This window comes from Diospyros lotus, chromosome 6 (assembly GCF_014633365.1).
Source record: "Diospyros lotus cultivar Yz01 chromosome 6, ASM1463336v1, whole genome shotgun sequence".
Taxonomy (NCBI): domain Eukaryota; kingdom Viridiplantae; phylum Streptophyta; class Magnoliopsida; order Ericales; family Ebenaceae; genus Diospyros; species Diospyros lotus.
The window spans coordinates 9,890,406-9,903,791 of record NC_068343.1 but is presented as its reverse complement, the minus strand read 5'-3'; the positions used below and the strand labels follow the sequence as shown (position 1 = coordinate 9,903,791).

The 13,386-nt window shown below is 40.4% G+C and overlaps 3 protein-coding genes and 1 non-coding gene across 15 annotated transcripts in view; 2 read left to right on the top strand and 2 right to left on the bottom strand.

The window, feature by feature from the left end:
• The first annotated feature begins 257 nt into the window (after positions 1-257).
• On the top strand, positions 258-5,255 carry LOC127805043 (lipid phosphate phosphatase epsilon 2, chloroplastic). Of its 2 annotated transcripts, XR_008023805.1 has the most exons (5): positions 258-743; positions 1,954-2,179; positions 3,404-3,477; positions 3,957-4,511; positions 4,602-5,255. XR_008023805.1 is itself a non-coding variant. In XM_052342217.1 (4 exons), the coding sequence occupies exons 1-4, from the start codon at positions 441-443 to the stop codon at positions 4,182-4,184; spliced, it is 831 nt and encodes a 276-aa protein (XP_052198177.1). In that variant the 5' UTR covers positions 258-440; the 3' UTR covers positions 4,185-5,255. The 2 variants fall into 2 exon arrangements, 1 of the variants encoding a protein (XP_052198177.1); XM_052342217.1 differs by having other exon boundaries at positions 3,957-5,255.
• On the bottom strand, positions 4,729-6,811 carry LOC127805042 (mannan endo-1,4-beta-mannosidase 7). The gene is made up of 5 exons (XM_052342216.1): positions 6,485-6,811; positions 6,186-6,380; positions 5,989-6,111; positions 5,584-5,789; positions 4,729-5,492 (listed from the first exon to the last, which is right to left on the bottom strand). Exons 1-5 carry the CDS (start codon positions 6,809-6,811, stop codon positions 5,036-5,038), a joined length of 1,308 nt encoding a protein of 435 aa, XP_052198176.1. The 3' UTR covers positions 4,729-5,035.
• Positions 6,712-13,386, bottom strand: part of LOC127805041 (uncharacterized) — a 28,443-nt gene continuing 21,768 nt past the window's right edge. For 4 of the 11 annotated variants that reach the window (XR_008023797.1, XR_008023802.1, XR_008023804.1 and 1 more), the window contains exons 4-5: positions 9,168-9,727; positions 8,230-9,022 (exon numbers count right to left, since the gene is read on the bottom strand). Coding sequence is in view for 3 of the 11 variants with exons in the window: in XM_052342212.1 (XP_052198172.1) it covers positions 9,549-9,727 (179 nt within the window). In the remaining 8 variants the exon portion in view is untranslated. Of the gene's footprint in view, positions 7,078-8,229; positions 9,728-13,386 lie in introns of those variants that run through there. The other 7 variants (XR_008023799.1, XR_008023800.1, XR_008023798.1 and 4 more) reach the window with 7 other exon arrangements.
• On the top strand, positions 10,431-10,560 carry LOC127805424 (U11 spliceosomal RNA). The gene has a single exon (XR_008024150.1). It is a non-coding gene; the product is annotated as a U11 spliceosomal RNA (small nuclear RNA).

Sequence of the window (13,386 nt, the reverse complement as noted above, 5' to 3'; positions counted from 1 at the left end):
TGATGTGGTTTTCGCAAGATTAGACATTTAATTAAAATAAAATAAAAAAAAAGCAGATTAACAAGGCTAGGCATCTATCTACTTGACCGTGTTCCCCATTATTTTTGTTACAAAATGTGGTCTTCTCATGGCAGTATAATGAATGATTAGTTAAACTTATCCCAAGTTCGAGCTTTGAAACATATGGACGCTACAAATACGTCGCAGCCAAGCTACCACCGAATGATTAGTAACACGTGTCTAAGCTTTATCCCAAAGTTCTCAACATATGGCCGGATTCCAAGGTTTGAGCTTGCGAGAGGCGGTTGAGATGCTAACTTTGGAGTTTTCTAAGCTTAAATATTGGCTTAACGAAATTATTATTGATTTGATTATCAGAATCCCACGTGCCCCCACGACGATAACCTTTTGATTGTGGCATTGACGCAAAAGGGAAGAAAATGTCAGCCATTTTCTACAAACCCACCGCTACTTTCACTTTCACTTGCCTTCCCAGTCTCAAATCTCCGAAACCCTTTTCCGGTTCCCGGTTTCCCTCCTCAAAGTTGGGTTATCGTGGTGAATTTGTTTCCCAGAGAGCTCTCAGAAATGCCATGAATGGGTTGATTCCAACCGGTGCTTTCGGGAGCAGTGGTGGCGACGAAGGTGGTAGGGCCTTTGAACAGGAAGCTTTGGCTCAAGGGTCTTCCGATTTTCGCCCAAATTTTGGTGCTTCTGGGCTCGAATCCACACTCAATCGTCTGGTTAGCATCATCTGTTCTCAATACCTATAAAATGTATCTTGAGAGTTCCACTGCATGGACGAAAGGTTAAGTTAATGAATTTGGATAACTAGATTCAAATTTGGGTTTTATGCGGCTTAAATTATCCAGTTCCAGTTTCAAGGTCTGAAAATTTAGTTTCTTTTTCGCTTAACTAGTCATATTTCAGAACAAGAAAACCCAAATTAGAAACAAACTGAGAAACTGTAGTCCATTGCCGTACAACTAACCAGAAGAAGAGTCTTCTATATCTATATCTGAAGGCCTGGTTTTTGTGTATATGAACATGTGCATACAACGATGAATGTTTGTCTTGGAAGGCTAACTTGAATTCTAGACATTGGAGAGCTGGAATTCATGATGGTGGTGGAAAGGCCTTTCCTTGTTCAATTGAAAATTTCTCTGAAAAACAGCAGAGCAAACTTGTTTGTCTTGCCTTTCTTTTGGTTCAATAGGATTGCCTAATTGTGGCCATTGTTTGCAATTCTAGTAGTCACTAGAAGTTGGTGTATCTTTACACAGCACAAACATCAAATGAAGTAGTCTTGATCATATGTTTTGTGCAGTGCCAATATGAAATGTTCCTATTCCATAATCTTGCTTGTAATTCAAGGTGGAGGAAGTCAGATTATTCTGTTCATTCCTGTTCTTTGTTGAGTCCAAGCACCATTCAAGAAACTCCTCATTTTCTTTCACTTTGGTGATGTTGCGATAGTGTTGACTCTGGTTTTCACCCTCAGTTAAATCCTTTCTGTCTTCAGCCTTTCAATTTTGTTTCCTAATGAAGGCCTTAGTAATTCAATAAAAGAATGAAACAGCATTCTTCATGGTATCTAAGTTTTATCCTTTTTTTTTTTTGTTTACAAAAATGTGTTTCCCACGTACTCGGATTAAGACTTGATATGTTGTTGTTATTGTTGTTTACAAAATGTGTTTGGCATTTATTGTTATTTTCACTTTCATTTATAGTAGTTCTTTTCATCAGCTGTCCATTGTGTCTTTGGATCTTGGTTAGTGTTTCAAACTCAAAACATTGTTTACAAGTATAATTGTGCTTAATTTGGTCAGAACATGGACTTAAGTTCTGCAAAGTTGGGTTTTGCCTTGTAAGAAATATACATCAATATTTCCATCTGTATCTGAGTTTGATGTCTTTTCTTTGATATTTAAGGCTTTACTCTGTTGGTTGCAGAGCAAGTGGCTTGTGACGGCACTTTTCAGTGCAATTGTACTCTGGAGGCATGATGCTGAAGCTTTATGGGCTGCTATGGGCTCTGTTATAAATGTTGGGCTCTCAACCATACTGAAGCAGATACTAAACCAAGAGCGTCCCGTTTCTACATTGAGATCTGATCCTGGAATGCCATCTTCACATGCACAATCCATATTCTTTACTGTCATATTTACTGTCATGTCAAGTAATTTCTTCCTCAGCCCCTCTCATGGATGATCTTAAAATTGAACATTATTTACCTTCTAAAGATAAACTACTAATTCAGTTTTTATGGACTTCAGCCTCTAGTTGTTTCATTTCCCTAATTTTGGTTTGGCTTAGTGAAGGAAAAATATCTCTTGATTCCATAAGATATGTGTCACGTTCTGCTTCTTTATGTGTATTGTTCTGCTTCTTCAATTTTTTGTTATAATTGGTTACTTGTTTTTTTTTTTTAGCCTCAAATTGCTACTGCCATCTTCAAAACAGCATAGTTTTAAGTTTAGTATGTTCAATACCATTCCTGAGAAGTTTTCAGTATGGTACATTCCGAACCAGTTTCAAGATTTTATAGTTGTAGGAAGTTAGTAGGACTACTCTGATTAAATTTTTTAATGCTTCTTCCCTGGCATGCTCATATTCCAGACTTGCCAAATCAGCTACTGTAGGCTAGTAATAGTTTCTCATCAAGAATGGAAAAGAAAAAGGAGGGGCAAAAAAGATCAGGAATAGGTTCTGACATTTGATGGAATTTAAATATACAATTATGAGAAAGCAGTGTTTGAGATCCTTTCTATTTCCTCTCTTTCTTTTTTGCCATCTGATCTAGTAGGGTAAGATTTCAGACTCTGGGATTCAAAATCTTCAATTATTATAAACATAGAACTTCACATGGTGCTTCTTTTTCTCCTATTTTCATTTTAGTAGCTTCTGGAACAAAATATGTTGTTGCCACATGTATTACTAGAATTTTCATTTTAGGATTAGTTAATGACGCCATTTTTTTTTGGGTATAATCAGAATGTTTCACCTAGAGATTCAATTTTCCCATTTTCTGGATTTGTCTCGTCCCCCCTTTCTCAAGAGCAGATAAAATGATTACTTCTAGAAGACTCTGCCTTTCTGAATAGTATGTGACACATAAATGGAATGATTTGACACATGGAACATCCAAACAAAGACATCCTTAACGCATTTGCACTTCCTTCCCAGTGTACTCTACTTATTCTTCCTCATTTTGTGCTTGCATTTGCCTAGTTTGTAGAGAGATGAATAATTATGGGGCAGGGAGTGGGATGCAAGTCAGTTTTCCAATTTCTAGTAGATGGTTGTTTTCTTCTTGCAGCTGCCTGTAGTAGTGATACCAATGATCTATCTAGCCTTCCTCTAGTTTAGATTTGTAATTCCTCTTTTGGCATGGCTGTTGCAGTGTTTCAATGGCTTGGAGCTAGCGTCCTTTCAGTAACTCTTAGTGGCCTTGCTTTTGCATTCGGCTCATATCTGGTAAGTATCATGGAAAGATAGTTTTAATAATGAGATACCCTTGAAAGTAAGTTGTATTTGGCTTTCTCATCACATAATCTGTTAAATATACCTGCAAAATAGACTTGTGAAGAAGACACTTACCAAAAACTATGTCCCGCTTCAGGACACCATTATAAGGCAAAAATTAGCTTGGACACTGGAACTCGTCTTCATGTAAATACAAACAAAGTTGTTTAGTACTTCAGATTAGTTTTATAAGCTACCCTATTTTTCAGTCAAATATTACAAGTTTATCCATCTTCTAATTAAAATCATTAGCCGGTTTCAACCGAGTCAAGTAGCTTACTTCTCTGTCCTGTCAGAAGTTCAATAACCTTTTGCAGTACTCATAAGATGAGAAAGCCGATTGCCTTTAACCGGAAATGGATGTAGACATAACTAATAACATATAAAAGGTTACTTACAACATTTTTATTCCCTTCTGTGTTTTCTTTCAGTCATGGCTGCGAGTTTCACAGCAACTTCATACAATCAGCCAAGTGGCCGTGGGTGCCATGTTAGGATCTGTGTTCTCATTTTTGTGGCTTTGGTTATGGGATGCAGTTGTGCTCAAGGCATTTATCTCCTATTTGTGGGTTCGAATTATCGTGGTATTTGGTGCAGCCGGATTTTGCTTGGGATTTCTTATATACACAATCCGGCACTGGGTTATTGACAGAAGATGATCATAGTCGTATACATTGACTACTCTTTTAGATGAGTTGCTTTCTTGTTTCTTTGTTAATCTGTATACAGCACCCTAATTCTTTTGCAGGATCAGTATTATTTGAAATAAAGTTTACATTTCACTGTCTGCAAGGGTGTGAAAATGCCATCTGCAGCCATGTCGTGCACAGTAAACTAGTGGCTAATCAAAACTCTTCCTTTACAAAGTTTACATGGTGGGAGAAGGAACTCGAAGTCCTTGATACAAGTGCTGTTTTTCTTAGTCATTAAATGACGGTTGAAGTCTAAAAAGGGTGTCCCAAATGCAGGGTTTCTGCTTTCCAAATGTGAGGGTTGTATATGTGCTCAGCTCTCTCTTCGCTTTTATGTAGAGAGCTTATTTTCGCAATTTAAATGTGTGACCTTTTCGATCACAGAGAGCATCCTTGCTATTACCACATAGGCAAGAAGAAGTGCTAGGCTGGTGGTTTTTATTCTACCTGGATTTCAAGTTGGGGACATGTTTGGAAGGAAAATGAAAGGAAAAGAAAGGGAGACGTATGATGAATAAAGTTGCTTGGTCATGCCTTTGTTTAATTTATCATAACATGTTGAATGGCCATATTTCACTACTATTTTAGTAAAGCAGACACATTCATCATCTTCAACAAGCACATTACAGGACTCAGATTAAGCAAGAATTTTGCTTAATGCAGTTGTCCTAATTAAGCACTCATGACTTACCCTCCTGGATGAAACCATTACTCATCTCTAGAAGAGAAACCATTATCTAAAAACCTTAACAAACAAATACCCTTATAACACGAACACATTAACTCAACTTTGGCAAGCTCTCCAAGTCTTCATCTTCCTAGTTCCCAATCCTCTTCCCCTTGTGCCTGGCCCGCCACTGAGCCCTTCTGCTAGCCCTGGCCCTCTTCCACCTCTGTATGTTCCTCAGCCGGGCGAAAATTTTCCGGATTTGGTACAGCTTGTGGGACTGTTTGGCTATGACATTTGCAGTTGAAGTGTCTTGGCTGAGGACTATCTCATAGCCATCCCGGAAGGAGTCCATCCCTCCGGCCAGGAGCTGCCAAAACAGGCCTCCGGCAGCTGCACCGCCGTGCTTGGCCGAGAAGTATATTTTGTAGTAGACAGTGCTGAACAGAAGGTCCCTCTGGTAGGTACTAAAGCCCGGATCTTTCCGGGACTTTCCAAACTCTGTTAGAAGCAATGGCTTCTGAAGAATTTGCCGGGCATCTTGAATGTGGGTGTTGAGCCAATTGTCCAGGAAAGCAAGCTGGGATTGATCATTTGAATTGGATAGCCTGATCATGCAAAATTGCAAATGAACCATCAAAACAATATTGGGAAAATTAACTCTTCAAAGCAGCTGCTAAATAGTTTCAAGTGGCTTACCATTGATCAGGGTAGGAGTGGACAGTAGCAAAATCAATTCCAGGGATGCGATTGTTGGCAATGAAATCTGTTCCTATATTATAACCCGAAGGATTTAGTCCTTTCTTTTGAGGTGTGGCTTGTCCATAAAATCCTTCCAGACCAGCTTCCAGCAAGTGATTTCTGTCTATGGACTTCACAAAAGAAGCCATTTCTGCTATCCAGGCCTACCAGACAAAGCAGCCACCGGTACAGTTTAGCATGGATTCATTGCACCATATATGTGAAAACAAAGGCTGAAGGCAGATTACTAAAATGGTCAAAATAATCATCCATTTGTATCCAACTATAGTGATAATAGTTAGATCTGAAGAAGTGAAGGGAGAAGTTAAAGAGTCACCATGTATAGTTGAATGTGAGACAAACCTGAATGGTTCGTCCTGATGGATCTGAAGTGCATCTGGGCTCATTCATAAGCTCCCAGGCCATGATTGTGGGGTCATTCTTGTAGACAACTCCAGTGATGGCGTTGTACCTGTTGAGAACTGTCTGCCAAATGACAAAACACGGTAATCAAAACCCAAATGAGAAATAGTAGCAGAGAATATGTTTTGTTGCTTTACCTTGACATGATCCTTGTAAAACCCTTTAACAAGAGGGTTTCTGAAGAAATCATCATCAGATGTGAGATACTGCCCTCGGCTTCTAGCCCAATTCACATACTGTTGTTTGCCCCCAAAGTTCTCATAGTTGTTCACTAAACTCAACACAAGCTTAATCCCATACCTTCTGGCCTCTGCTATCACAAAATCCAACCCCTTCAAACCCAGAAAATAATTGAAGGCAAAATGGTCAGGAAAATTCAAAAACAAAGCAAACTAATTGGTGGGTTAGAGAGAGAGAGAGAGGCAATTAAGGAGACCTTGAACATTTGTTCATTGTAAGAACCGGGAGAGTACTGGAGAGGCCTGTATCCACCATCACTGAAGGCCCAAGTTCTTGCAATAGAGAGGCCATGGCTTGAAGCTTCTCTGAACACATCTGAGACTTTGCTTCTCTGAGATGGGTCAGAAGCCTGATACATCAACCAGTAGGCATTGAAGCCATTGGCATAGTAGGGATTTCCATTCAACAGGAAATGCACCCCTCTGGTTCTGATGAAGCCATCTCCTCCCTGAGCTTGAACATGGCACCATTCTTGCTGGGTCAAGAAATTTAGAAGGAAAAATGCCAAGACCCACTGCTTCATCTCTCTCTCTCTCTCCCTGACAATGCAAAGAAAGGTATATTTTGGGAAGTGGGAGAGGAAGAAAGAGATTATAAAACCGAGAAGGGGAAGGTGGGTCACTATAATTTAAGGCATTGTCATTTAGTCAGAAAATGAAGTATGTGTCCCAATTTAACTGCCAAAAAGGGGGAGAGAGAGAGAGATTGCAGGAGCAACTGTCGTAGATAGAAGAGAAAAGATGGAGAGAGAGAGAGAGAGAGTCATATGAAAATGGAACCAAATCCCATCTGCAGGGCACCAAACAATCTGAATGTAAATGCTTCTTACCTAATTCTCCTTTTAAGATTAGTATAATGCGTTACATGAATTTATAAATAGAAATTCTTAATATAAATATCATTTTAACGTGTCCGGTTATAAAAATCTGGTAATTGAAAATTTCCGTTAATTGCAATGGAGAGGACCGCTTAATCAGCTAACCTGTGTTGGTCAACAAGAGAAACGAAGCTCGTGGGTGGGGTTGAAAGTGCCATAGCAGCCATAAAAGCGTTTTAAGTGGGAGTAGAAATTGGAAAGAAACGAAAGAAGCGAATAATTAAATGACAAGAGAAGAAAAAAGAGGAGTGAAGGGGTCTCCTTTTCACCACTCTGGCCCCAACCCATAATAATAGGTATTGCATGGTCGCAGCCAGCCCTTACCCGTTACCCAATCCAAATATAATCCCTATTCATTCATTCATTCATTTATTTATTTATTTATTTATACTAAGCCCTTCATTCAGAACAGGACATTCGTTTCTCAACAGGATGCAATGAACTTTTTTATGTCCGTGCGTGTTCAACTTCAACCATAATGCATAGGCAATTCTTTTCATTATGATGATGATGATTTTATACATATATAAAGAAAAAATTATCGTATTCGTTAACCACAATAATAACGTGCCAGTAAAAAGATATAATAATTTTATTATATGCCACAATATATTTGATAATGGTTATTATTATCACATTCACAGTCGCAAGTTTCTGATAGAGTAGAATCCACAGGCAAAATTACTTAAATAGCCTTACCTGGCTGGCTACGGTATGTGTACTAGGAAGACAAGGGTGCATGAAAGTGTGGATTGCGGGCCAAGTACCCATGTGATTTTGCCATCCGCCTCGTAAATTAGAATCTGCCCCCCACGCCGCTCATTATCTCTTTGGGCCCCCAAGGCTAGGCCCACCCGATTTGTCTTCCTCGGACACTGTTATTTTGTCTCATTTTTCTCCTTTTTCTTGCCGATACATGTGCCGCCAATTAAGTATTGAATGTAATTAATTTATCTACTCAAGCCAATTAATTTATACTTAAAAAAGGAGCTAATTGAACTTCTTCAGCATAATAAAAATAGTTACATCACGTAAATACATATTTTTAACGCACTTGCCAGCACTACTTGCAACTTTTTGTTCATTTAACATTTTTATTGGATATTGAAAATTACAAAAATATATGTACAATAACTAGTACAGACCCGCCGGGTGGTCCACAAATTTTCTTACAGGATCTTCTTAGGTTCAAATAAAAAAGGAGAAAAAAAATGGATAATTACGAAACGATCTAGTCTTATCCAAAATAGCTGACGAAAAGCAACCATAAACTTGAAGACATGCGGCATGGCGTGTATGGTCCAATCTCTATCTCTAATATTACAAGGAAGCAAAGCCCCACACGAAACCCTTTGTTTAGGGCCGTGCGTGTGTCGGCAAGGCCCATGGACTGTCAACAAGATGACGAACTGTCCCATCGCTAAATGGATTAGCCCCGACATCCCAATCTCACTTAGAATCAAGCAACAACTGAGGTGGCATATAATAAAGAGTTAAAAAAATAGCAACCACCAAGCTATTAGACTAATTCCATTAGCAAGTCAAAAATTGAATTAACAAGTATCGGCAAGCTTTTCGCTAGGCTTCACCCACACCAATCAAGATCACATAGTGAGTTTGAAAGGTAAAAATTCCATAGGCCTACCGCTTGTACTGGTCCATCACCATGTGCACCTACACAATCCTACCCCAAGCAGGTAAGTCATAAGTGCATAGTTATGACAATCTTTCATGACAGTTTTTGTTCTATCAAGCTTACTTGCAGTAAAAAATTTGCTCCACCATTCGATCTCAACATACCTGGAAGCATATTATTAGTAGGTCAGCTTCCAGGACAGAGATATGGACCCCACTGACCTGTGTCAAACAAAGAAGCACAAATCCAAACTTTGGGGTCAAGAAGATTTTACAGTAGTAACAACCCCCATGTTCGGGGGATTTCCCAGCAAGCTAATGAGAAAAAAGATACAGATTGCATTCTCCTACAAGTAGTATTCCAAACCTGTTCCATGGTTACGATGGCAGAGCATTCGCAGCACATGTCCAGCTGGCCTGAATTTGCTAGAAACTTGGAATTGTTCCTTGTGCCCCCTTCAATTGCCTATAGTCTCAACATCACAGGAGCACAAGAAAAAGCCTGATTTTCATGCAAAAAAATCAATCAAATGTATGATGCATTCATCACCTCATTCCCGTTTGGCAGCTCAAGGCACTACCATAATTATTATCATTATGGAACTATACATCCTGGGAGGTAGCAACTATGCAACCCTCAAGAAAGTAATATATCGGGGTATCCACAAGATGGCATATTCAACCTCTTGCATTCTTATTTTGCTTCATTGTGTTGCATTCAGCAGTCTACTTGATCATCAGCAATTCATCAATCGGCTGCATGGTCATGCTCAGGAATGATGGATTTGTTGGTACAAGATGACCCTCTTCCAGTTGAAAGGTAAGACCATGCCAAGGCACCTGTTCCAAGTGTAATTGCAGCAGCAATTGAACCCCAAAGCCACCTCTGCCTTCTCTTCCTCCTTTGCCTAAGACGCCGTGACATTTCTACTCCAGCCAAAAATAAGGAAAATTAGAGCTGCCAACTGCATGCCAGTCACAAATTGAAGGCAAGCACATCCGTAAACATGTAGCAAACAGTTGGATGGAAGAGCAGAAGTATTTTTAGGCAGAAAATGCAGAAAGGAATGGCAATTTCCCTTCAGTTTTTCTCACCACCTAATGCAATCTGTATACATCACGGTCAATAATAACTAGGAAAAGTTGAAGTAAAGCCAATTGTTAGTCGTCCTAACAAACTTCTTTTCGTTTGCTCTGCACAGATTCCCCACTAAAACCAATACCATAAAGTTTAGTAGTCAGTGTGTTCTGCTGCTAGTGGAAACAACTTAGTCCATGAGCATTCCCGCTATTAGACTAAGAAACCACATTGAAAATAAGAACACACTGAACACTTGAGATTTTATGAAAATTATAAGGAGTACTCCTTAGTCTTTACATTTCAGAAATACATTGACCACACGGATGTTGAAAAATAAGTGTAGTTACTAATGTATTTAATTAGAATAGCAGATATTTTCAATCAAGTTAAAAGGACCAAATTTGTCTTTAATAAACCAAGGGCATCAATCAATCCCAACTCTCCTGACGTTCTTTGAAAATAGAGTACTCTTCACATTTCAAAAATTTATTAAAAAAAATGGGTTGTCATAGAAACCAGAAAAGAGGGTTTCAACTTATGCTGTGTTTTAAAAAGGGTCGGTTGGCTAAATATGCCACATCCGCACTCGCTAGGCGGGTGCTGTATGGCTATCAAGACATATGGCTGACATAATTTGTGGACACTTCTACAGGGTTGGCTCGCTTTGGCCAACCCTCCATTCCATCTAAAATTCTAAAAAACTTATGCTGTGTTTTTCAACCAGGAAAAATCCAAGATATGTGATACAAACAATTTTACAGTAATCTGAGTATGGGCATGCCTGCCTAATAATACTCCTTTTTGGCTGTACCATCCAAACCCAAAACCCATTTCAAAGTTTTTGGTTTTATAAAGCAGAGTTCAAAGATTTATTGTTGCTCTATGCTCTTCAATCCAGGCAAAGCTGCCTCTTGTACCACCATCCGTTGCTTCTTCCCAAACTCCATCTCTTTAAGCAGTTGAGGCTTAGGCTGCTTGTACCTTTTTGGTTAAGTAGTTACAACCGAAAGGAGGAGCCTATAAAAGGGCTACGTGTAAGAGGATGGGAATTGTGTGTGAAAATATACAAATTCTTTCCCTCTTTTCACTCTCAGAATTCTCCATCCCAATTCTACTTCTCTTCTCAGTCCTTATAATTCTAGAATTGGCCTAAGTCTCAGATTGGAGGTTTGACATTCTGGTATCAGAGCTGGAGATCCTGGGCGGCAGAGTTGTGGTTGGTGCAGATTGAAGGTGCCAATCGGATCGCTGCTAATTGCGAACAGTGGTCGGGATTGCGAGTCACCATCAGTCTGTAGGAGAAGTGATCAGCGGGACGAAGGTGAAGGCCACGGGGATAACAGAGTGATGGCAGAAGGAACTCATTTGAAGCAGCTGGAGATGAGGATGGAAGCACTAGAGTTTGGGATCTCAGACGCATGCAGCGGTGACCTAGGGAAGGGAGGATCTGGCTGCATCTCGGGAAAGCATGCAACGAGAATTGGAGAGGCACTGAGAGGCGATGGAGCAAAATGGCCAGTGGATTAACAGTACGGTCAACATGCTGTCCTCACTGCCTCATTTCAGGTTACCCCGTGAATTCCCTCCCCGAGCAGTTTCTGATTCGATCCTGCCCAGCTAGGGCATTCTCCCTAGGCCTACTAGAGTTCCAGAGGATGAATTGCAAGATGATGATCAAGTGGTTCAGGTAAGAGGATTTACTCCTCACACTCCTAATCACACACCGATGTCCGGTTGGAGATACCTCTATTTGACAAATCCAAGCCTAGATGGTGGATCTGTTGATGTGAGATTTTTTCAATTCTATAATGTAGCTGAAGGATGGGGAATCAACTTGGCAGCAGCCTATCTAAATGATATGGCTGATTCGTGGTACAAATGATGGGTTAAAATGAAGGGAATTGAGGCGGGGTGGTCTGAATTCGCAGAGGAGTTATGTGAACGCTTTGGAGAAAGGAACATGTCTAATGTGATTGAGGAATTTAACAAACTAAGGCAGGAGGGATCGGTGATTGATTATCAGGACAGATTTGAGGACCTTAGGGCCTTAATGTGGAGCTCTCAGCCAGCCCTAACTGAGCACTATTTTGTGTCAAGCTTTATTAGTGGCCTGAAGGACAAACTAAGATTGATGGTTAAAATGATGATGCTGGCAATCGTGAGGCAAGTGGTGAAGAAGGTGAGATTGCACGAGCTTACCTTAGAGGCCATATTTAGGAAGAACAAGGCCATGACTAAACCAGGCCCTATCACCAATCAATCAACAAGAGGTAACTCGTGGGTGACAGTTACATGGACTGCTCGTGGGTGACAGTTACATGGATGGCTCAGGTTTCCCTAAGACAAGTACTAATCCTAACACAACCAAGAGCCCCACAGTGGAGCTGAGGAGGCAATCGGGGTTTTATGCTGTAAGTGCAGGGACGATATAGCCCTGGCCAGGGGCGGATGCATAGGGGGGCTTGGGACTGGGCTATGCTTAGGAGTTTATATATTTATATATATATATATATATTACTATTTATTATATATATTTTTACTATTTAATTGGGGCTGGCACGGGCTGAAGCCCGTGCCAGCCCCCCCCTACATCCGCCCCTGGCCCTGGCCATCAGTGTAAAGAGGCAGCTGCTGACGATGGAGGGCATGGATGAAGGAAAGGAAGGAGAACAAGAAGTCATGGATGAAGATACATGCAATACCCTGGAAGAAGAGCATGCGGACAAGGGAGGGCAGATCTCCTTCCATGCATTGAAGGGAGGCCCCCCTGGAAAAATTATCAAGGTGAAGGGACAAGCAGGTAAAAAGAGACTTATGGTATTGATTGATAGTGGTAACAGCCATAGCTTCTTAAATGAGGCAATTGCCACCGAGTTGAAGTGCAAGATGACGGCCACTCCACCTCTATCAGTGATGGTAGCTAATGGGAACAAGATGTACAACCACTATAAGTGTGCTGATTTTGAAGTGGCTAATGCAGGGGCAAGAGTTTACAGCTGATTTAAGGATCTTGGAGTTAGGAAGATGTGGTATTGTCCTGGGAGTAGATTAGATGAGGACGGTTAGCCCCCTAACATTTGATTTCAATAAGCTGGAAGTCATAGTGGAAATTGAGGGCAGGAAACTAACCCTGGTTGGCAACCTTGAAACAAGGGAATGTAAAATGATACCAGGCAAGAAGTTACAAAAGTTGTTGCAGAAGAACAGGGGCAGATTTCCCAGATGTTTTCCATCCAGGCCTCAGACCTAGAAGGAGAAGAAATCAGTGAAGTGAGACACACTTAGGGTGAGAATTCTATCCCCCTGCAGCCCTACACTGAGGTATCACACTTTGACGCTTTACAACTACTTTTGATAGAATTTAAGGATCTATTTGTTGAACCCACATCCCTGCCCCCTAACTGAGCCTTTGACCACTCAATTCATCTCAAACCAAACTTGGAACCTATAAAGATTAGATCATACCGATATCCTCCTATACAAAAGACAGATTGAAAGACAAGTC

Bases quoted from the DNA above. Each gene is read 5' to 3' on its own strand.
- LOC127805043 (XM_052342217.1), top strand. From the start codon at position 441: ATGTCAGCCATTTTCTACAAACCCACCGCTACTTTCACTTTCACTTGC. The intron at 744-1,953 runs GTTAGCATCATC...TGTTGGTTGCAG, and splicing joins AATCCACACTCAATCGTCTG to AGCAAGTGGCTTGTGACGGC. The intron at 2,180-3,403 runs GTAATTTCTTCC...TGGCTGTTGCAG, and splicing joins CATATTTACTGTCATGTCAA to TGTTTCAATGGCTTGGAGCT.
- LOC127805042 (XM_052342216.1), bottom strand. From the start codon at position 6,811: ATGAAGCAGTGGGTCTTGGCATTTTTCCTTCTAAATTTCTTGACCCAG. The intron at 6,381-6,484 runs GTCTCCTTAATT...CTGGGTTTGAAG, and splicing joins ACAATGAACAAATGTTCAAG to GGGTTGGATTTTGTGATAGC. The intron at 5,493-5,583 runs GTAAGCCACTTG...TTGCATGATCAG, and splicing joins CACTCCTACCCTGATCAATG to GCTATCCAATTCAAATGATC.